At 45.9% G+C, this 24,835-nt stretch overlaps 1 protein-coding gene across 3 annotated transcripts in view; it reads right to left on the reverse strand.

Moving 5' to 3' along the window:
* Positions 1 to 3,098: 3,098 nt before the first annotated feature.
* Positions 3,099 to 24,835, reverse strand: part of LOC149359724 (cytochrome P450 302a1, mitochondrial-like) — an 81,445-nt gene continuing 59,708 nt past the window's right edge. For all 3 annotated transcript variants that reach the window (XM_089571858.1, XM_089571857.1, XM_089571856.1), the window contains 4 exons: positions 18,706 to 18,875; positions 11,919 to 11,997; positions 8,348 to 8,554; positions 3,099 to 5,155 (listed from right to left, as the gene is read on the reverse strand). In XM_089571858.1, coding sequence (XP_089427984.1) covers positions 5,042 to 5,155; positions 8,348 to 8,554; positions 11,919 to 11,997; positions 18,706 to 18,875 — 570 coding nt within the window. In that variant the 3' untranslated portion in view covers positions 3,099 to 5,041. The remainder of the gene's footprint in view (positions 5,156 to 8,347; positions 8,555 to 11,918; positions 11,998 to 18,705; positions 18,876 to 24,835) is intronic.

A 24,835-nucleotide genomic window follows, 5' to 3' on the forward strand; every position in this document is an offset into this window, starting at 1 on the left:
TTTAACTTTCGTCTGTTGAGCTCCCATTTGACGGGCGTCATATAATCATCATCATCAGTTCGACTACGCCCACTGCACGGCAATGGCCTCTCCCATGTCTCTCCAATTAATCCGGTCCTTTGCCAGTTGCGCCCACCGTATCCCCGCAAACTTCTTAATCCCAGCCACCCACCTATCTTTCTAACTCCCCCTGTGCTACGCTTGCCTTCTCTTGGAATCCACTCCGTTACCCTTAAAGCACGCCTGCCCAGGGTCAGGACATTTTTTAAAAACAAGCCCACTGCATAGACGAGGGATCGAAGATAACCTCTGCAAAATACCAGAGCCATGCGCGTCCCGAAAGCTGTAAAAATTCAAATCAAAGCCCGCTCGTTCTTTCCTTCCACAAGCAAAGGTCTACGTCATCTACTCTGGCCCCGGTGACGTCACAGGGTTCACTTTCGCTGAAGGCATTTTATTGGTGCATTGTTCTGACTGACGGTAGAAGGTTGGGCGGAGCCGGGGCGTCGCGTCGTCTGCGCCACGCTTTCCACTGCGATTTCCGTTTTGGCACATGCCTACAAACACGCGTGAAGGAAAAAAAAAACTGGGGAGGGAGCGTCCGGCGACAGCCTTGAAACTAGTCATAAAAAGTAAAAAATAGTAAAACTTAAAGAGACGGTACCCCCCCACCGTGATCACGTCACGAGATAGCACTCTATGTGCGCGCTCCCTTCTTTCCTCCATGCAAGCCCCCCAAAACAAGGTTTTAGTTACTTGTGCGTATGTAGTGTCGTGTGTAGTCGAGCTTTTCGCTCGCACACTCGACCCCTCCGCACACACACCGCTTATCCTTCGTGCATCTTGTCTACGCCTTGACTCCGTTGAATGACATGAGCTTAGGAGCGGAGAAAAGACATAAGCACACAGAACACAAACACACACGGAGAAAAGCAAACGGGCTGTTGCCGGGTCCGCGCTTCGCCGCGTGTTTCGAACAAAACCGACTCCCGCCCCTCCGGTCGTGAAACGATGGGGAGGCCTAAAAAATGAAAAGGTGGCTCGCTAACTGGGGATGACAAACAGATGTATGAAAGGATGCACTCGCTAACAAGTTTAGGTGGTCGAGCTGACCGCGCCTCTCGATCGTTCAGTGTGCGAAGAAAATGCACCGACGCTGTTTCGTCGTTGGATGCGCACGCAGCGACTGGAGTCGAACCACGATCCGGCACAGACTGCCAGGAGATTATGAGTTGAGTCGTGTCTGGCTACAAAGCATCGGCTTTCCTGACAGAACGGTAAAGAATATGGTGGTTTGTGGAAGACACTTCGCTCCGGACGACTACGTCCACGACCCAAGCAACTGGGGAGAGGAAGGACAAAGAAGAAAAAAACACGACGAAACGCCGCGAGGAGATCCAAAGAGCCATTCAGCCCGAGGACATGATCATCAAAATAGAGAGAAAGGGCTTTGGGAGACCCGCCGCTTCCCCCCCCCCCCCCCCCTCGAATAGACCGGGTAGCAAAAACCAAGAAAAGAATCCTTTTCAAGGCGGGCCCACGACGTAGACATGTGACGCACTCCACCAGACACCACGCCTCCCGCTAGCAACGGAGGAGGAAGGGCGATTTTCCCCTTGCGGAGCCTACAAATCTCGAGGAGGGAACGCAAGGAGAGGAGCATGGCGAAGTTGTTGATTGCGATAGATATAACTACGCTTTCGACCAGAGGGTAGTCAGCTGCCCTTTATGGACCAGCGGTTATCTTGCCTTCGCATTACATGCCCTGCCCAAGCCCATTTCTTCCTCTTGATTTCGACTAGGATGTCATTAACCCGCGTTTGTTCCCTCACCCACTCAGCCCGCTTCCGATCTCTTAACGTTACGCCTATAATTTTTCTTTCCATAGCTCGCTATGCTGAACCCTCTTTGTTAGCCCCCACGTTTCTGCCCCTTAGGTGAGTACCGGTAAGATACAGCTGTTTTATAGTTTTTTCTTTGGGTATATTGGCAAATTGCCATTCATGATTAGTTTACCACTATAAATCTGAACATCATATTTCTATATATACATCAAGAGGAAAAATTTGCTCTAAACAGCAATAGCCCAAATGTTGACGATTGCAACGTAACCGCAGGTCCCCTAATAATTGCGTGCTAATTCTCAATTGGGAGAATCGTTATATTGCCGCGAATCTCTGTAGTGTTTGTTTGTTCATTCTTTAAAGCTGCCGGCGTGTTGCTTTATTGCTTAGTTTGTGATGAAAGACTTGCCCGATTACAGCTCAAGGACCACCAGCGGACCGACTACAGACGCTACAACCTACGAAGACGGAATGCGGAGTACAAGCCAGGAGGCCGAGTCTGGGTTTCGACGCCCATTCGCCGCCGCGGATTGAGTGAGACGCTTTTGCGCCGCTATTTCGGCCCGCACAAGGTTCTTCGTCGGCCAGGTTAACTGGACTATGAGGTCGTCCCTGACGAAATGACTGCATCCCAGCTACGCCGCGTACAACCGGAAGTTGTCCATGTCGTCCGTCTAAAGCCCTATTATGCGCGTTAACGGACGATGCGCTTCACCATTCGGTGTTTATTGTTGCCCAATCCATTTTATTTATTTCTAGCTGCCTTATTTCTTTGAAAAGCATCGGTTCGATGCTTCTTTGAGAAGGGAGCAATGCCGCGAATCTTTGTAGTGTTTGTTCGTTCTTCAAAGCTGCCGGCACGCCGCTTTATCTCTTTGTTTGTGATGCAAGAAGCGACCAGATTTTTCTCGATTGATCGCATCCAGGCGGAACCGAGTCTACGCTGTTCTAGAATGTTCAAGTAACTTTGCACGCTTTATCTCGGAAGTTCGCTATCAGCTTTGAAAAGAGCATGGCCGAGAGCGGCCGGCATTCCGTTCGACGACCGCCGAGCATGCTTGTTGCTACGCCGCCGCCGAGTGATTCAGTACTTTGCAGGCGCAAGTCAGCCCGAATAAAGAGTTTTGTTTAGAAGCCATTTTAACTGTCTTCCTGCTCTCCAAACTGCAGCCACCACTACGTGACAATATGAATGCCTCCCTAATTATGAGGGGGAAGCTGATTACGACCATTCTTACAGTAAATTTACAAACACTCGAGGAAAGAACAGTTTATTGGCGCCAATGTTCCTCGTGACCCGTAACATTAGCACAATATAGACACTTATTAGTACAGCAATATATCCTTGTTGACGGGATCCTTTCTGGGTGAACCCGGAAAGCCTGCTTTTACAGCATGCGCCTTTCATAAGCACAGCCACTAATCTCTCGCTGAAGTTGCCTTGGAGGAGTAACCCGGAAAGAAAATACAGGACGTTCACGGAATAGAAGATACTCACAAAGCATTAGTCGAGTTAAGTAAAAGCACCCTCAATGTATAAGAAAAGATTATTTATAAAAAGGACGGTAAAAGTTGTACATTCCTTCGTGCTCATGACATTCAAAATCGCGCTTTAGCTCATACCCTAAGTGGAGACGACACGCATACCTTAACGTAACCTCAGATATTCTATTTCAAGCTTTCACACCATGAGCAAAATAACTGACTCATTCATTTGATTGTACTTGTGTTCGAGACAAAGAGCGGCGTCTCGTAAGCCGTAGTTGCTGTATCACTTTCCTTGACTCATCCGAGTATTAATATTATTATTAATATCCTTGTAATATTTTCCTTCTTTCTCGTTTGATGTTTCCATAAACGTGACGAGATAAAAGCGTGGGATTGGACATGAAGTAGTCAGGCGTATAGCACCAGTCAATGCAGCACAGCTGCTTATTACAGCCTCTCCGTTAAAAATAAAGGCACTGTTTTATAAAAAAAAAATGGCTCAATCTAAGCATGGTCGCAACGGTTGCGCAGTGCCCGCAAGTGGTGATAACTTAACTGGAGTGCTGTTTGCGGAAACAATGTGTGGTTTATGGTTTATGGGGATTTAACGTCTCAAAGCGACTCGGGCTATGAGGGACGCTGCAATGAAGGGCTTCGAAAATTTCGACCACCTGGAGTTCTTAAACGTGCACTGACATCGTGCAGTACAGGGGCCTCTAGAATTTCGCCTCCATCGAAATTCGACAACCGCGGACGGTATAAAACCCGCGTCTTTCGGGTTAGCAGCCGGGCGCCATAACCACCGAACAACCGCGGTGATGGAAACAATGTGCGTATGATCGGTGAAAAGAATATTGAGAGCAATAACCTTGCACAATAAGCATGGCGAGGTACACTCATGTACGCAAGCTCCCCGTTATGCATGTGCCAAAGTTACGAAGAGCAGCTATGTGGAGCGGGGCGGAGTTAGGAAAATGTCGAACTTCACGCTAATCCTGCCAAAATAAATGAAAGTATTTCAAGGAAATGGGCGCAACTTTAACACTTATAAACAAAACATGCCAAGGGGCTAGGAAGGGACGCTCCTTGACAAAGACGAGAATGGCACATGCGCGAGAGAGTGGGAGAGAAGAAAAAGAAGAGGAAAGGCAGACAGGCTAGCCTGAAATTGCTTGATGTTGGCCAACAAGCACAAGGGGGAAGAAAAAAGAAGGGCAGAAAGATGAATGATAGAGGTCGAGATCAGCACACACACAAAGTGCTGCTTCAACGAGACCGTAAGCTTGATCCACATCATGGTGCGAAAGTGCGCCATGCCAGGGTGTTCATCGCAGTGTGTTCTTACGGTTCTTACGGCACTTTCCAGTGATACATGGAAGATGCACAGCCATTTCTTAATCCGGCACTGGAATTGGCGGGCAGTGAGGGAGCCTGTGAAGTGTGGGGCTTGTAACTGTGAAGTCCTAATAGAAGCCTCCTGATGACGCCGTGTCGCCTGCAGGAGTGCTGAGCTGGATGTCCACACAGCCTTCGTCAACAAGAGTCACTCATTGCTGCATCAAGCTGCCTTCTTCATTACTTTCACCCCAAAAGTGGCGTCCTTTGTGAAGGCATGGTCGCTTATCCGCTGTTCTGCTTTAAGTGCAGAGATTGTCCGGAAACTTTTGCGACGACAGTGGGTGCCAGTGGATGCCTTTGCCTTCCTTGGCTCAGGAATTCCTGTCGATGAAGGTCATCCTAAGTGGCTTGTCCGGCACGTTGATGAGACGCGTGAAGCAGTCGAGATCCTCGTGTTTGTACTCCAAAGCGAAGTTGCGCACAATCTGCAAGAAAGCAGGGTGATCGACTGTTAAACGACTATTTCCGAAAAACTGCTTCATTGTGTTTTCTAGAGCTTTGCTGATTTGTGACGTCGCTCACAGGGTTTGGTTAAGGCGCCTTTGCATTCATTTTTTTGATCGTATCACGCGTAGGGTCCTCAGGAATGTATTTAAAACTACACTAATGCGTTTACAGCTTGCTTAAAATGTGCCATGCGAAGGAATCCACCTCATGATCGTGAAGGTAAAGTAAAAGTATATGTCGATAGCTGCGGCAAATCAAGTTAGTTACGGTAGTCAGGCGGCGTTTTTTACTCTCCATAATAACTGCAAAATGTGTTCATCTTGCGAATATTCAAAAGCTCTCAATGTTCTTCTGTCCTCTTACCAGTAAATCAGTGAGCGAAAAAGAATACTTGCCACTTTACTATTCAGATCAAGAAGACTAGCTTTATTGGACCTCGACTTTATTTGTGGGGAAACTGAGGAATATTCTGAGATAAGGTTGTGAACCAATGGAGGGGAATGATTTACCCTTCCGACGCATAGCAAAATCTTGCTCTTAAAATTTGTCTTGTCCTCGCACGGAGTAGTTAAGACTGCCGTAGAAAAACAACGGAGTGCGTTTTTGACAATAATTGTGAGGCTACAAGGCAATATTGTTCCATACTGTTGTGAACATATAGATTGGAGTGATCTAATCTTCCGATTCGTCAAAATCATGGTTTTAAATTTTGTCCTGACCTCGCGCCGAGTAGTTAAGACTGCCATAGAAAACACATGGGCTGTGTTTTTGACAATATATGGCTGAAGAGTACACCTGCCCCGACGGGGGATCTCTACCCAATTTCGACGCCATCATTGGACTTTGGCCAGATGGCTCTGTTATTTATTTCTAATAACGCAAAGGCCCCATGGCGATGAGGTTTTACATGATGGGGTGGGTATACAGGGTAGACTGTGCACAATATTTTAAATTTGGCTTTTTGAGTTGGAAAAACACTTTTTTTTTGGCATAGCGTTGTCAGCAGTGCAGTACATCAGAATACAGCTGAGGGGTGCTAATAGCATGCTGCGTAACTAATATAAGAATAGTTAGCTTTTTAATTATGTTAGACTCCTTAATTATTGAGAGGCGTTGTCACAAAGTGCGCGCATGCCTTATTTTTCTTTTTTCTTTTCCGACCGAGGTGGCCACGGCTGGCCACGGCGCCGGTTGAATGCGGGCATGCCGCGACGCGGCGGCGGTAATTTTGCACCCCTCGCGGGGCTGGCCAATTGACCGCTCGCGACACTGAAGGGTCAAGGCCGCGCCTCCCCCTCCTCAGGATTATCGCCGGGAAGCGAGTGCTTTCACGAGGTACAGACGGGAAGCGGCAGGTTGAATGCCCCCACCCCCTATTCCCGACCTTCAAAGGCTTCTCGTTAGGACCGTAGCTCTCCTTCGCGCCCCCTTCAGTTTCTTTATGTTTCTCCTTCCCCCTTCTCAACATCTGTAAATCGTTGGTGCACGGGGCCGAGAGGATTCGTTTGCTTTTGTTTGTTTTTTTGTTGTTTGTCACGGGAACGCGGTGGCGGGAAAATCGCGACCGAGTGAGTTGGCTTGGAGATTTCGGTGCGTGCGGACGTGTGTGAGGTCAGCCAGGGAAGTGGTCGTCAAGCGAGCCTAGGCGGGTGTCTGACGCGTAGAGCGCGGCGACGGCGGCCCCGAAAGACGCGTGGAAGACGCGTGACCCGTGGCCCAAGTTCGCCCGTATCCGCAACCCCCCATCAGCACCGCGCGCTTCCGCAGCCCGACGCTCCCTGCGACCGGACCTTGCCACTACGCAGCTAAGCCACCGTCTCTCACCACTCGCTCTACTCTTCTTTGTTCTGTCGCTTTTTTCGTCCTATTCTTTGTACATTGCTTTAATCGTATAGCGTTGCTGTATAGTCTCGCCCTGCTGTTTTCCTCTTCTTGTTAATAGTTGTTTGTGTTGCTTTCTCATTCTGTGCTTGTAATTTGCGTCGCGCTTGTGTATTTTCGCAATATTGCTTGGTTTGTTTTGTAACCGTTTGTTCTTGTTCTTACCCAAGTAAAAGGGTTGCTGAAGAAACTTGCCTATACGCCTCATGCCTCCGGTCAACGGCTAATCAGGCGTGGCCCCTATCGCCGGTCAGCAGTCAAACCTCATCTTCCGCACACGGGGTGGAGAAGTTTGTCGCTCCACCCCCTCCTAACTTACGGAGAGTGCAGTGGTGGGCAGGTTGGCCCGATTAATTATAATTTCGGCGCCAACCCAACATCAAGCTGCCCACAATATCGTGACAGGCGTATAGCCCACAGTAGACAATATCCATACCTGTGTTTAGAATTTCGAAAACGCGGTTACCCTCGGCGCTGTGACCTCACAGATTTTGGCTATTTCGCAGAGTTACGTGCGCTGGAGGAGTTACTTTGCCAGCAGACTTCTCGAAAGCGCATGTATTTTGGCGCAATGTAGCCAAAATTTGATGGGCCACAGCGCCGAGGGTACCCGCCTTTAACAAAATTCTAAAAATTGATATGCACATTACTTACGGTGGGCTACACGCCTCTCAATAGTTAAGGAGCCTAAGAGTAATAGTTAAACATACAATATTCAATATTAATTAACCATCCTGCTAGTTAGCACACCATAGCTGTATTCTGATGTACTATACCGCTGACAATGCTATGCCGAGAAAAGCGCTCTTCTAACTGAAAAAGCTTATTTTCAAAAATGATGTAAAATCTTAGGTGAAACACACTATATATTGCAGATATATACTGATTGTTATTGTAAAATCTTACGATATGCGAAAAAACTGCGCTAATAAACAACTTCCCGTTGAAAAAACACGTTTGTTCAGAATTTCTTGGAATGAATTCGGCTGTAGCATTAATAATTTAGGAATTCGTGTAATAAAAAAAACGATTAAATAAAAAATTCCAGGCCTTGTAACGCATGATATCAATAAGTAAATTTTTCAACTGATCAATAAATCCAGTAATAATGAAACAATCCGTGAACTGCTATTCAATCTGTCGATATACAGCAAGGATGCAATTTGGGCCGGTAGGCCCCGCATCGACCTGGTCACTTTACCGGCAGAAGCCTAAACAGTGGCCTCGGCGATCGGCTGAGAAACATGAGGCCTCGGCGATCGGCTGAGAAACATGAGACACATCCTCACCCTGGCCACAAGAAGACACATGACGGTTTCGGCGAAGCGCTTGCCGATGCACATCCGGGGCCCGTAGCCGAACGGCAGCAGCGTGAAGGGGTGGGCCCGTCCGCCCTCAGCGCGCTCTTTGAGCCACCTTTCTGGCCGGTACGCGTCGGGCTCTGGGTAGTTGCTCGCCTGGCGACACGCCACCTGGTTGTGCATGATTAGCAGCGTCTGCGTGGCGAGGGGCCAAAAGGAAAACAAAGAGAGGTCTTTAACGAAATCCAGAGACGTCAACATCGTCTACACCCGCCGCGGTGGCTGAGTGATAAGGCGCTCGTCTACCGAGCCGGAGTACTCGGGTTCGAACCCGACCGCGGCGGCCGCGTTTCGATGGAGGCGAAACGCAATAGGCGATAATGTGCTGTGCGATGTCAGTGCACGTTAAAGATCCCCAGGTGGTCGAAAGGAGACCTCCACTACGGCACCTCATTTTCTCTTCCTTCTTTCACTCCTACCTTCCTCCCTTCCCTTACGGCGCGGTTCAGGTGTCCGCCGAGATATGTGAGACAGATACTGCGCCATTTCCTTTCCTCAAAAACCAATTTATCAACATCGTCTACCGCCCAGCGGGATACTCAACTAAACAGTTTGAAGGGTGACGCCACGTGCTGCAGGCGTCAAACTTGTGTGCAGCACTTAAACAGTGTTCAATAGAAAATAAATAGCGTGGCTTGTCAGCGCCTGATGATTTTCAGGTAGCGTGTTCGCGCCCAGTTGGCTTGCTTCACTTGACTACTTTACAACCGATAGTTGACTCTAGAAACTAACAGCTGTGGAAAGATACGGCTTTTGTTTGAGGGCAGTACGCGGCTTGAGAGCTCTACATATCATTGAGCCTGCATGTTAACTATAAGAACATAGATGGGGAGTACATAAATGTGTTCTCCGAAAGGTGTTCGCACAGTCCGGCAAACAAGGCACAGGTGTCAGCGAAACAAACGACGACCTCAAGAGACGCTCACTGACGTTTTAGCTGGCTGACAGGTTGAGACACCTGAAGTGCCCGAGGAAATAAAAAGGGAGATGTGTTGAAGAAAGAATAAGAGTGCCATTTAAATGTCTCCACTATTCACGTCCGCTCTCGTGTCAGCTAGACTCGATCGGAAAGCTTATGTGCAAAGGTCGAGAGCGATCCCCATCAAGAAAAATTCCAGTCTTTCCCTTGTCGCTCTGTGTTTATATGGCTCAGAAAACGAGAGACGTTTTCCTTGCGACTAAACACGTATTCGTCTATTGTCGGTGCTAATAAAAAAAAACCAAACATCCAATTTACACGCTGTTTGCCGTCCTGTATGTTTTGTTTACTATTAAAGGGTAAAGATGCAGCCGGAAGCAGATAAGGTTAACCTAGTGCACACGTTGGCTTTCTCAACAGCTCCGGAGAGCTGGATGGTACAGGGCAATTTATCTCTTCATCAACTTCTCGCGGACTTCGCAATGCTGTATAAAATAACTGACAAAATGGAACCGTGGAGGTTTTTTCTAGCATGATGTAATATCAGTTATAGCAACTGTCTCTGTGGCATATTTCTGTAGTAAAGCAAGTATATCAAACAGCTATATTTATCGTGTTTCAGTGTATTAACGTACATTATCTCTGTAATTGTCTGCGCAGAAAATGAGGTCAGTGGTTTAAAGCTTTTTTTTTTTTTTTTTGCTATTCCGATTAGTTTCCCTTCGTTGTCCAAAACGACTTTCGTTCGAAGGGCTGTCACAGCCGGAAGTATTTCACAAATGCAAGTGAAACATTTCGCGTGTTAATGTTGTTGCGTAGACTTAGTTTTATATAGTTAATTATATTTTACTGACAAGTATGTCTACGTTTCGCCATCGCTGCTGAATGAAACGAAACTGATATTCTTCCTTTCCAAAAAAATAAAACGCGTTTATTTGCAAGTGATACAAAGCGATGGTTGAACCAAAAGTGTGCCAGCTTCGTTACCTAAAAACTTAAAATGGCATGAAAGGCTTTGAAATGATTGATAGCACGAAGAATCGGACTTCTTTTGCTGTGCTTCAATCAGGAGCGCTTAATAAGGAAAAACATGTAGACGTTAATTTTATTTTCTCATCTGCGGAATTCATATCGCTTTTAAACTATGATGAAGAGCTCCGATTTACTGTTGAGGCAATAATTCGGTTTATGGCCTGTTGCTAATAACACTTTAGTGAGGTAAAAGAGTAGTAGACACAAACATAAGCACAAGGAGACCGACACAAACAGTATAAACACCGAAATCAACAATATATACAAGTCACATAAACTAGCTGCTCCAAATAAAAACCTGCATAATTTCAGTAATACTGCAACACTGGAGCACATAAACTAGCTGCACTAAAAACCTGCACAATTTCAGTAATACTGCAACACTGGAGCACTTCATTCCGAGAAGCTAATTTCTTAAATATAATCGTTAGGGGCAACGTCAGCAATAGGTAACAGGGGTATATTATCAGTGCTGTCTTCCTTGCTGGCGTCGTCTTGTTAACAAAATTAATTCGTGCTGCGTTCTTTCGAAATTCTATTGATATCTCATGCACAGAGTTGGCTTGCTGTGGGAAAGAAACCATGTTCCTGAACAGCAGGATTTCAAGGACCCGTTCGACTGACGCCGTTATCTGCTCAAGTCGACAAATATATGCACTCGATCGGTGGTTTGGGCGTCGCCTTCCAAGGCCACGTTGCCGTTGGAGCAGGCGTAAAATTAATCCCTTCCTCGGGTGATGTACGTGATCTTCCAGAAATTGCCACAATCAGATATCACGCGATGACTCTGAGAACCTGTTGGTCTTTATCTGGGGGTCGATTTCGAAACGTTCCTTTCTTTCGAATGCAACTCTTACTTGAATCCATTGTAAACGACAGTTACGCACCGAGCACATAGCGGGAATATTTAATTCTGCTCACATGACCTATTTATAGGTCTCTGTTGAGGGGGAAAGGGGAAGTGGTACTTCCATCCGAGGCTCTTTGAGAGAGCGGCTTAGTGACTGAGAAGCAGGGAGTAGAATACTCAGCGAAGTACTCAGTAAAAGATAACGCATTGATGTAAATCTTTCGCTTTTTGGCTGAAATCGGGGAGCACTATTGTTGCCGTAAATGCAAAAGGCGCCAATGTACACGTACCCAAAGAATAAATAAAAAATTTGCTTATTTAGGGCGGCACGAAAGGCCACCAAAAGCGCAACCATGCGGCTAGTTGGTGTGCATCAAAAATATAAAAACGGGACAGCCCAGTCCGCTGTACTTCTTGTGTTCCCGTTTTTTTTTGCGCTGGTTTCATTATGTTTGATGCCGAAGACCAGCATTGAAGTGAATTGTCACGTACTGCTCAGTTGGTCTGAAAAACACCAGCCCTTCCCACTCTCCTCCTTGTACAATGTCATACACCTGATAAAAAAATATTTTTGCATATTTTTAGATGTGCAGTATCCAGGCTATATTGTTTAAGAAAGGCGAGTTGTACAGATCACGAAAAGGGGTAGCTTACTTGAAGTGTGCAATGTGAAACGTATCTTCATCATTCAAACTTACCCCGGAGGGAATATTGTATCCGGAGAGAACGATGTCTTCTGAGAGGACCCTGCCAACTCCAATTGCTATTGGGCTTAATCTTGTCCAGGACATTCATGAAACAAAACGAAGAAATACGAAACAGAATACGCATTAGTTAGGTTGGGAAGTTTCGATATTAAATTGCAAGAATTTTCTACACACATATTGAAGCCAGAAAAAGGCCCTCACTGTCTGGAACACGTTGAAGTAGCGAGCGTTAGCTGTTTTGCTAGAATTGATATGAATGATATTAAAAGGAGGCCCACCAGTGGAAAACACGAATTTGTACGTCTGTTTCTCCATATAATAAACAAACTCACAAACACTTCACTTGTAAATATTGCAGCTAACTATATCTATCCACCATTATGGTCCATGACGTCATCATTGGCACACCGCAGGTGGTTGTTTCTACAATGCTATTGTAGATGGTGCTACAAGTCTCAATGCGAGACGTGCTGTTTTCTAGTTGCTGTCACTGATGGCGCTGTGATCTCAGGGTGGTAGCAGACCCCACGGAATCTCGAAACGTGATGAGTAAGACCTAACGCTCTTAAAAAATTTGGGGGACACTTAACTCCATTTCGTGTGTCATGCAATAGCGCTGCGCCACTTCGTGCCTGAATATGACGAACTTCCGGCCTGGTTACGTCACCTCTGGTGTAGTTGACATCACTTCCGGTTTGGTTGACGTCACTTCCAGCCTATGTCATAAGTCATGACTGGTCATAAGGCTCATGCGCGCATACTTATTTCCCGCACGCAGCATCACGACGCCTCATATATAAAAACGCCACTACATACTGCCCAAGCTCCGGTGTGGCACCAAGGCTTCAAAGCAAAATTATCGGATGAGCTCCTTATTACCATATTGAAAAACAGCGCGAAAAAACGACGTAAGAGAAGAGGCGAGACAAACGCAGCGCTGACTAACAACTGATTTCTTTATTCAGGCGACACTATATTTGTAAGCAAAATAAAACCGTAATAAGGGAGTAATTACTCATTGGCATCCACCCGAGCGCAGCCATACGGCTACAAAAGAAAGCTATACAGCTTTCTCAGAAACTTCGTAGTTAAAGAAAACTTCGTCCTGGTCCGGGGATCGAACCCGGGATCACCGCTTCACCGGAGCAGTCGTTCTTTTCTTTAACTACGAAGTTTCTGAGAAAGCTGTATAGCTTTCCTTTGTAGCCGTATGGCTGCGCTCGGGTGGTATCAGTGAGTAATTACTCCCTTATTACAAATCTGCTCCACCTTGGGGGATCCCCTAAAAAAACATAAGATAAAACCGTGCATGCGCGGAAAATCCCGAAAAATAAAACTTAAAGAATAAAAATTCAACAGATACAGCCTTATCAAACACACGTGTCCTTGTCCCTCACACAGCAGCCAAAACGCACGTGCAAATACATCACCACAACGTATGCAAAAACAATCAGTAATGCCTTGCGAGCATATACTGCAGAAACGCTACCTCATTTTTATGCAGGCTCAGGGTTTCGCTGCATCCTCAGGGAAATTTGCGCAGCGGAACCCTCAGTGAGCCTTCATAAAAATGAGGTTGTGTTTCTGCAGTATATGCTCGCAAGATATTACTGATTTTTTTTTTGCATACGTTGTGGTGATGTATTTGGACGTGCGTTTTAGCTGTTGTGTGCGGGACGAGGACACGTGTGTTTGACAAGAATGTGTGCGTTAAGTTTTCTTTTTTATTTTTAACTTCCGGCATCTGCCGCGTACGCACGGTTTTATCTTGCTTCTACATACAGTGTCTTCTGAATAAAGAAATCAGTCGTTAGTCAGCGCTGTGTTTTTCTAGCCTCTTCTCGTCCATTCTCTTTCGCGCTGTTTTTCAATATGGCAATTCATAACCAACTCCGCCCAGCTTTCCCTACTCCAGGAGCTGCTTAAACTATCGCATCAAAAGAGAACAAGGAGAAGTCCGTCTATATTAATAAGTTTAATCGTATCTGTGAACAAAAAGAATAAATAAACCAATCATACACCTGCCCCTATAAGCACATTTACGAATTTACGTATTATTATTCACACTTCTGCATTTTCAACAACTTGACTCTGGTATTCTTTGATTCATGGCACCAATTATATGGTTCCCGTATTATATTAGGCAGGTGGTTCGTACAAAGCAAATGTACCAGTACGCATTTCACTTCCGTATCTTTCGGCGCCGCCGTGGTGGCTCAGCGGTTATGGTGCTCGGCTGCTGACCCGAAAGACGCGGGTTCGATCCCGGCCGCGGCGGTTGAATTTCTTTGGAGGAGAAATTCTAGAGGCCCGTGTACTGTGCGATGTCACTGCACGTTAAAGAACCCCAGGTGGTAGAAATTTCCGGAGCCCTCCACTACGGCGTCTCTCATAGCCTTAGTTGCTTTGGGACGTTAAACCCTATAAACCAAACCAAACCAAACTTCCGTATCTTTCGCTCCCTGTTAATTAAGTCATGTTTAATATTCCCTGTTTTCAATAGTCGGGAAGAGCTCAGGACTACTACCCGAATTCATGACTAGCAGTTCGTGAGAAAAGAACTGCGGCCCCAGTTAAGCCATTATAGTTAAAAACAAAAGGTGCACTTTGTATATAGATATAATTAGTGGCTGAAGGTTACTGCATCTTATAGATAAGTTAAATAAAGAGCCAAGAAAAGGGCATAAACAACAATTCACAACAGAAGGTAATAGTATCGTTACAATGTGGGAAGTAGAATGCTTCCTCCCAGAATCAATTGCAGTCAAAGGCAAACAATGCATTTTACTCTGCGGTAAATAGGATAATTCAATAAAGAAGCAAATTCCGCCAAGTACTCTGAGAAGAAATTCGGGCTTCGTTACTGTTTGCATCAAGGCAGCGGCAACAGCTCAGGTCACAAGATGAAGCTGTAGTAAAGGCGAAGAGATTGTGCTTACATTATTAAAACCAAGCGCAACGTTGACTTTAAGCGGCGAATTGAAAATTGAAAATCGAGCTTACAAAAAGCTACGAAATGGAGTAAAAAGGTCTACTACTGACATCACTGTAAGCACAACGAGGTCAGCTGTGTACTTCAATGTTTATTTTCTCCGGTAACCAAATCTGTGGGGTTCTAGTTTGGTTTGGTTTATGGGGTTTAACGTCCCAAAGTGACTCAGACTATGAGAGACGCCGTAGTGAAGGGCTCCAGGAAATTTAGACCGCCTAGGGTTCTTTAACGTGCAGTGGCATCGCACAGTACACGGGCCTTTAAAATTTCGCCTCCATTGAAATTCGCCCGCCGCGGCCGGGATCGAACCCGCGTCTTTCGGGTCCGCAGCCGAGCACCATAACCACTGAGCTACCGCGGCGGCATCTATAACAATGCTGCTTGCTCTGCCGCTGATTATGACACATTAAGAATATCACCAGAGTTAAAACATAAGTTTATATATGTATGGTTTAGTAGGACGTTCTTTTATTCTACGCCACGTCCTCTCGCGCAGTTTGTAATATATACAGGGTGTCCGAGCTAACTTGGATCAAGGTTTATAAAAAAACTAAGCGTTCTTCAGAACTGAAATCGCGTGGATCTTGTTGAGGTTTATCTAAAGTTACAGTACCATTTTTTCGCTTCTCCTATTTGAATAATTAGTCGAGATAAATAAATTAACTTTTTAAATATAGCTTGAAACGTTCAGGCGTCGATAGGAAAGTTGTGGAGCTCCACAAATATCGTCCAACCCAGGCACTTCCAACGAGATAGACTTAGCGTGGCCGTTTTTATTCGGGAAAAACGAAAGCCCGCGGAGTTTAAAAAATACCACGTGACAGCGCACTCCGTGCGGCCGGATGCGCCGGCTTTAGATGCGCCGCGATTACAGCGCTCTCATCCGTGCTTTGTAAGAAACATCACCCGCTTCGGGCCTTTCGTGCTGCCCCAGACAGGGCTTCGCGATGCGCTTGGTTCCAAGATAAGCGCCAGTGGGTTCGGGCGGGAGTTGAAAGAAAGCGCGGCTCCCGTTTCTGGGGCAATAACTACACACTCACGTTAGCAGAATGCATGCGGAGGAACGATGACAATCTCACGAGTTCGAATTTGGGAGCAAGATACCAACAAGCAAAGACGCATATAACAAGCCTGATAACGTCGCGTGAATTACGCTGAAAAACAGGAGCCGCGCTTTCTTTCCATCGCCGCCCGTACCCACCGACGCTTATCTTGGAACCAAGCACATAGCGAAGCCCTGTCTCGGGCAGCACGAAAGGCCCGAAGCGTGTGATGTTTCTTACGAAGCACGGGTGAGAGCGCGGTAATCGCGGCGCATCCGGGCGCACGGAGCGCGCTGTCACGTGGTATTTTTGAAACTCCGCGGGCTGTCGTTTTTCCCGAATAAAAATGGCCAAGCTAGGTCTATCTCGTTGGAAGTGCCTGGGCTGGACGATATTTGTGGAGCTCCACAACTTTCCTATTGACGCCTGAACGTTTCAAGCTATTATTAAAAAGTTAATTTATTTATCTCGACTAATTATTCAAATAGGAGGAGCGAAAAAATGGTAATGTAACTTTAGATAAACCTCAACAACATCCGCGCGATTTCAGTTCTGAAGAACGCTTAGTTTTTTATAAATCTTGGTCCAAGTTAGCTGGGACACCCTGTATATATAGTGAAGTGAACGTAGATTGCTGTCAAAATTATATTATACACACGTGTATAATATCATTGCAGTGTCTCTACATTATGCACGTTCGCTGACACGCAACGGGCTATATTGCGTCTATCTGCTAAGCAAATTGGCAAAGGCTGCGCGAGAAGGTTGTTTCTGAACTGTGGATGGAGAGATAATGCCATTATTCTTTCCCGCTATGCCGCAGAAATGCGAATAATGGGAGTGAAAAAAAGATCAATTTGTTGTTTTTGCTTCGAAGTGCTAACGCCCCAATCCAATGATCAGCCGAGAATAATATCTCATCCAAGACATCCAATTACTTTTCTGCCCACGGCACAGAGCCCAATCACACCACAGCTTTTTATTATAACCAAAACTATTTTTTCCTGTAAGTTCCACAAAATGGGCGACAACTTTTCTGTGAGACGCAATATCGCAGTGTCACAACTCTCGAGCGAGAGAGAAACAGAAACAAGACGACACTCCGACTTCGCATCTCCCTCGGCATTCGCCATCGCGTGCTTTAAAAAATTCCCCTGCCTCACCAATACAGTTCCCTCTCAGAGCGTGTTGTCAGGGAGCAAATATTGCTGTGTACATAGAGCTTATAAAATGAAATATTCGGCCGAGTGACAGACTTTGAAGGCCGAAGTTAAAATGAACCCGATATTTTTTTTTTTTTTATATCCTACAAAATCCACGAAGTTCGCTTTCTTTCTTCCTTTCTTCCTTGTGATCTTTTAGGCGCTCTAACCGTATTCGTGCCCATCTAAATTTAAATCTGGGAGTCATTGCATGTTTAATACAGTGACAAAATATGCTGAACACTGACAATGTGCTATGGCCTCACGTATGTTGTCCTTACAGCACTGTGTTCCCCATTTTCTTCTAGCCTTCCTATGTACGGTCAAACCATATTCATAAATCAGATATTCGTTTTGGTACCAACCAGTTATTTAAATAAAATAAAAAGAAACTAAACAATTCTTACACGCATCCCGTTCTAAGAAAGAAAGCTTTTCTAAACTTTAGCTTCTAAAGAGGCGCCCTTAAAATTGAATTTTATAGTTTGAAGCTTTGACGACGACCGAAACTAAAAAAAAACAAGGATTTCAGTTACTTGCAGCGATCTGGTATATACACGACGAAGGAAAGAGTTCAAGTTGAAATCGGAGATGAAAGTATTGCGCGTGGGTTGGCGATTTCGAAACTCTTGCTGCCACACTCGGAGGCTTATGGCTTGACGCTATCTTTGATCTGCGCGTTGTTTGTCGTTGCAACTTGCGCAGTGCAACTACTGTGCCTTTCATTGGTTCGTTTTATAGGCTTTGCAGTAAACGTAATGTTTTGTCTTTTCCAGCTAATGAGCGACAATCATTTCAGTCTTCATGCGAAAGGTATATAACTACCCACTTTCAAGCGCAGACAATGGAAGAAAAATCACAGGTTTGTTATAACGTATATACGAAGGAAATCAACAGTCACCGAACCCAAGGAGCATAGGAGAATGTTCCTATCTTCTTTGTATAATTTGTGGTTTCAATCAAAGGGAAATTCGGGGAGCAATTATTTTATCGTCTTGAAGATAGTGGATTACAATGCACAAGGAAAACAACCAACCTTCTAGTGAGTCTTAATGAAAAAGCAGTATGCTCTAAACACGTTTTTCATTTACATCTTATTCTCTTTACGTAGCATGTTTGGTAACACGAAGGCTTTTAACAGCAGCAATAAACACGGGTTGTTTTGAGACATAAGCGTACACACAGCTGCATTATGCAAAGTACATTTGGCAAGCCTCGGAAGCGGCGATGACACACTTTTCCACACTTGAGTAAACCCTTTCACTTAAACGTTTAAAATGAATGCTACGTTAAAAGAGCACTTACTTCATTTAACGCAGGGTTAATCGTCAAATTGAATGTGGCGAAAAACCAAATTTAGATAGAAAACGACAGCCTCGTGACGGAGACTGATGATGTTGGTATTTGGAGCCCACTTCAAAAAAAAAAAATCTTGCATCTTTCCTCAGTTGTCAAATGCTTGGTTCATGGCGCAGTAGGCCGGTTAGTAGTTAAATGGTGTGTTGATAATTTCATTAAGAAAAAAAAGCTTTAACGCCTACCGGAGGCTCTCTTTGATGCAGGCTCTGAGGTACGATGCCCCCTGGAGTTGTTGCAGGCTGAGCTTGGAGTCCTTACCAGGCAGCAGAGACTGTAGCTCGTGGGCCAGTTTATCCTGGCAACTTCCATTGGTGGCCAGGTGATAAAGGATGAACGTCGTCGTGTAGGCCGTCTAGAAAGATGAAGGACGCAAGGTCAGAAAAATTTAACATGCCCTTATGCAGTCAGCCGAGAGCTTAGTTGGACGGAGTAGCCTTAGAATCCTGCCTTATCTCAAATTGAAAACAAAGGAAAAACGAAAGGAACATCTCATAAAAACCAAAGGTGTTGCTAAAACCGCGGTTTGTTTTCGCTTTCACGGCAAGCATAGATAGTATGAGAGCCTGCACTGTTTGCTTTCACAATAAACCCATTCCTCCCGTTGCGCTGTAAGTACGCATAAAGATGAGCGTCTCCTGCATTTCACTTTCGCTGCGGAAGTCCAATGTTAGCACAACGCGGTGCGCTATTGTCCGCGCCTCGTATGTTTTGCCTGTATGTTTTAGAATTGGGGATACGCTCTTCGTCATGCATTTGCACTAAACGTCGTCGTCTTTGCTGCGATATTTGATAGGCGCGCGAAACTGTGATGTGGATGTCGGTAGTGGCTGAATGCCGTAAAAGCACTTGGTCATCAAACTGGCTGGCGCACCAAACAGCCACTTTTTTAACAAAAGCATGAAACTACTACACCAGGAAATCTTTAGGCACATCTCTGGACGTATGGTTACATTACCAATTCCCAATCTCGCGCGCGCGCGCGTGTGTGTGCGTGCGTTGTTAAGGTCCTAGTACACGGGCCTGGAAAGACTACTTCCCGACGTGTGTTATCGGGAAGCAAGATGCGCTGTCAAGGTCGAAGAACGTGGGTCTGGGAGAGATTACTGCCAGACGTGGGTCGTCGTTAAGCAAAGACGCGGCGAAGGCTAAGCACCGGCGGAGCAGCGGCGACTGCGGCGGCGTCCAGTGGCCGAGTCTACCAGGGGTCGCCGAACGCCGGAGCGGTGCTCACAAGATCAAGCTGTTGCTGCTCATCGAAAGACGGCTATGTACTCGACAGAGGCCTCGTGCTTCGGACATCCGGCAGGGGAATACGAGGACGGTCGTTCACCTGCTGGGAGGGAGCGAGCAGAGGACTTGCCGCAGTGGTCAAGGCGACACATCAGTGTTTGTTGATCTACCCCTTCCCCTCCCCCGAGCTGCGAGCGAGCGAGAGAGCCCGGCACCGCCTCTGCCATGGGTGTTACCACCAGCGTCATCAACTGCCCATCCGATTGGACAGCGTGCTTCAAACTTCTTTCCCCAGTCAGGGATCTGGGGAATGTGAACGTTATTTAACGGGATATTTTTTGGTGACCAGAGCACTCCCGGCACTCCCGTTCCGACTGTAAATATGTGAATAAACCTTCTGTACAGTTTCCTCCTTAATGGAGTTCGCCATCGTCCTTCCGAGTCAGGACCTGCTGCCCTGAACGACACCCCCACCCCCCAACTCTAGGGCCCCTCCGTCCGCAACAGCGTGTGCGTGCGTGTGTGCGCGTGTGCGTGTGCGTGTGTGTGTGTGTGTGTGTGTGTGTGTGTGTACGCGTGCGTGCGCGCGCGGGCGTGTGTGTGTACGCGTACGTGCGCGCGTGCGTGTGCGTGCGCGTCTGTGCGCGCGCGCGTGCATGCGTGTGTACTTTGCCTACTTGCCTAACCTATAAAGCAGCGTGGAATTTAGCATGGCTCATCTGTCCGGGCACGAATGTTGTTTACTAGTGGTGTTATAGTGTATCTTGATAAATCACGGTTGATTTTTATAGTCGTGAAAGACATGAGAGCGCAAAACGGGGACACGGACGAGGTAGGGAACAGGACGAGCGCTGCTCCTTTATAGTTTTTGTCTTCGAACAGTATAACTTCCTTTTTAATAAACTGCTAACATTTATGGAATATGCAACTGCGGCATGCAGTGTCGCTGCTGCAAAGGTGACCAATGAAAGTGTACTTCTGCCATTGCACCACTGCGAGAATTACCGATGCAGCAAAGGTAATCACCGAATATTGCAAATTGATGGCTTCACTCAGGTCCTGTGTAGGACCAGTCTTTGTAAATACATTTCCAATATTGGGCCGATTATCTGCGCTGCTTGGTGACAGCTATGACGTCACGAGGCTTCTAGACGTTGGTGCGGTAGCAACTTTGAAAGATGCAGGCATTGCATCATATGCAGAAAAGTCTCCGTTTACCATGACGGCAACACTTCATCATATGCAGTCAAAGTGAATTTTTCATTAGTCTGCATCAGTGCATGAAGTTTAGAAACAATAAGAATGTGCAAATAATTGGTTATTAAACTTGGTGCATCAAAAACCAGAACATGTTAGACCCAATTTTCGAATGAGGGTTGAAATACTGCATATAGTGCCGAAATCTAAATCGAAGAGCGGAGTATTTATTAAGTTTCGAGTTCGTCATGTCGTTCAAGTAGTTCATTCCACTCAGTTTGGTAACATTAAATTATGGTGAATAATGTAGAAGTAGCTTAGGCTCTTATGCTCTCTACCATGCCTAGTACAAAGTTAGTAATGCCCATTGCTTTGCCGTGTCAGAAAAATCTCTGGATAAATATCAGGTAATAAACCGCTAGAAATTAAAAGCGTTTGTGTTGGCCAACTGCCACTATTAGGGGAAGCCGCAAGATGTCGTCTTCCTCCAGAGCATTTTATAAAATCTTTGTTCTGAGCCTTAAAGACACTGGCCCTCAAACGTTGACGCTCAAAATAGATGTCCCACGATGCTACGTGTACGTTTCTGACAGAAAAAAAAAGAAAAGAAACACCACGAAAAAGCTTCCTAAGCGAAATGATAAATCCATGCTGCTTTCCGTTGCTACGACGTAGATGATGAGGACCTTTACAAGAGCTAACTGTTGGGCTCATTGGTGTTCTGACATCACATACATCCCATTCAGCGCAAGGATAGTTGTAAGTAGACGCCGTGTTCGCCTATCTTTCTGTTTTGCCAGCCTTTCCGCTAAAATAAGATGAATGTACCAGAACCTACGCTACTCTGAGGCAGAATCGGTAATGTTGTTCGAATCTTAATCCTCTGTTAGACTCTTAAGCGGCTAATTAAGGAAGACGGAAGAAGCGGAGAAGGAAAGGCGGGGAGGTTAACCGATAGCTGAAACCAGTTTGCTACCTTGCACTGGGGGGAAAGAGATGAGGGGATATAAGGGTGAGGGAGAAAAGAAAGAGAGGAGAAAGTGCACGGCGAAAGTGCACGCACGACAGCCTGTCCTGTCGTGCCGGCCCTACACTCGCAAGAACCGCAGGAGGGCCCGGCAGGCCCTCACCGCCGATGATCTCCGCGGCCAGTGTCGCAGAATCTGGAACTCCGTTAGCGGGCGTGAAACGGTGGGTTTCAGCGCAAGACGGAGAGAATGTCTTGCAGAACTGTACGCTGGCCATTCACAAAGATTGAGATATGTTCTCGTCGTGGCCACAGATGTCACATCTAGGGTTATCAGCCGTGTCGATCACAGTAGAGAAGCGGTTTCTGAATGCGACACACAGGCGACACAGCAAAGTTGCCTCACGCCGGATGGCTGATTTGTAGTCAAAGCACACTGACAAGCTCCCGGCGCAAAATTCTCCATCGTTGCATCGTTCTGAAATGCATTCTGGCATGGTGCCCTAAAGGGCTCCGCTGGCGCAAGTCTCAGCGCTGCTGACGGCTTAGCAGCCATGCAATAACATGCTCGATATTTCGCCTTGGAATACACCGATGAAGCTGAGGTGAAGTACAAAAGAGTAAATGCGCGTGAGCTGGGATTGGGTGAAGGGGGATTGGGCGTGAAAGAGTCAGGTCGGCGGTTGAGGAAACTGGCGGGAAAATGTGTCTGCCGCTGAAACACACTGGGTTAATGATAAAGACGATTATTGTGATAATGTTACCGCTGGTGTTCATGATGACGATGAAAGCGAAAAGGAGGAACCCTAAATGCAAAAATTGGTATGATTTCCAGATGCGCAAACGATCTTTTTTTTTTTGCTTATCTCGGTGCTTTTTGCTTTAACGTGAGTTGATAACACTTGGAACCAAGCGCAGGTCGCCAGATCGAAGACCTGCAGCTCCATATTTTCTCTCTGCGTGTTTTCTTTCTCTCTCAGGGGCAAAAAAAGAAAGGAGGAGTGGGAAGGGTTGCGAGACGCTAGAACGTGACCAAAATTATTTACTGCCTGGGAGCTTCGAGCCCTCAGCATACATCTTATACACTGGACTAAATGCGGCATTTTATTTCCTAGATTTGATTAGGGTGTGTCCCTTACACAAATGCGGTGCTTTTAGTTGAATAGTAGAACTCCCGAGGTAATTACCTTATTTATTATTATATTATATTATATTATATTATATTATATTATATTATATTATATTATATTATATTATATTATATTATATTATATTATATTATGTTTCATTATATTTTATTTTATCCCGAGGTAACTATTTCATTGTTTAGCAATACAGTTAATTGAGCGAGTTGGTATTGGCGCATTGCTGCAAACAGCGCGGATGACTGTAAAAACAAAGCGCTCGTCTGCTGTTCTTGTTTTTCTACTCTTCCATCGTCCAGGCTGTTTGCTACAAAGAAGTATTTTATCGCATCATTAGCGCTACACCTGGAGCCTATCTGCCGATACTTTTAATGTTCTTCGCTATCGTTGCTGGGTCCTGGCTGCTCTCCACCGCCGTAAATGAAGTCATCTTTGGTTCGGTTTAGTGCATTCTCAATTCGTTTACCTTGAAAACTTTTAACAACAATGTCGGGGCATGGCGCACGCCACGAATTCCAAATATACCGGCAGACGAGTGCAGCCTATAAACGACCCCGGCCACCGGTCGAGTGCGTGTGGTACTGACGTCCTTCCTTTCATTTTTAAAATTATATCTAAACTCAGCTCAGAATCGTTAAGAGTGGCGCAGCGATTCACTAATCCATTGTTCCCGTCGGCCGTTCGCACTCGTATTTGCTGCGTGCCAAATTATTCAAATCACTGACTTGGTTGAGGAGAGGTTAACTTCAAAGTCCGCCGAAAGCCGCTGCTGGTAGTAGACGTGCTTCCCAACCGCGGTTAGTTGCTATAGGGTTACCCTTTAACCCTATAGTTGACCGGTCCGACGGCCGTTAATTTAACGATTTTCAACAAAACGGCTAATTTAAAAGCCATCGGACCGGTCGAGACACATAGGTGGCGTAGTAAGACTGCCGCAGTATCAGGCACTCAGAAAACTATATTCTATATTAGAAAATATATTAGAAACTATATTAGAAAACTATAAAACTGTATGACTATATTCGACTACCGCGCATCTCATCTGACGGGAGCCATGTTATAGTGTACTACCGCTAGCGAACACTTACTTTATTGTCAACTGAGTAACATGTTCCATGAAATCGAAAACCTTTGGCAGTAGACGTAGTTCCCAACTTGGCGCAAATACAAAGAAGGTTATCAAGTTTATCCTGCCTAAGATTCCCTCTTAATTATGAGCGGTAACTGCGCTGTCGTCTTTCTAGCGTTAATAAATAACTTCCTTCCTGAAAGCCCTACAGAAGGTCTAAAGGTTTTGATAAGTGCGGTGACGGAAAGAGCATTAATATTTCACATTTCGTACAAGTGCGTGCATTCTCTAAAATGCTTTTAAAGTAAATACTCAAAGGCGCCGTGGAATTCACACTTAAATTAAGGGATATATTGTTTACGTGGCAGCAATACACGACACATGCCCGGGGCTGCCTTCTGGCTTTGAAGTTTGTCATTGGTACAGCATTAAACAAAAGCCCTGTTTAAAAATTCATGGTCCCACGTGCCCTTAGCAACGTATGGAAAAGAAGCATTTGTCGTGGTTGTTCCGGGAAATGTTTTCACACAGCTCGATAACAGCGAAACAGCGCGCGTTTCTCATTCACTGATGTGGCATATACAGATATCCCTCGCCGCCCCGCGCCGAGTCACGAGACGAGAGCGCACGCCGCAGGGAATGGGGAGAGGAGGGCACCCGGCAACTCTCCTCACTCTCAGCTCGGACGTGACGTCACGCCTATG

This window comes from Amblyomma mixtum, chromosome 2, assembly GCF_055824585.1.
Source record: "Amblyomma mixtum isolate Tamu chromosome 2, ASM5582458v1, whole genome shotgun sequence".
In the NCBI taxonomy this organism is placed as follows: domain Eukaryota; kingdom Metazoa; phylum Arthropoda; class Arachnida; order Ixodida; family Ixodidae; genus Amblyomma; species Amblyomma mixtum.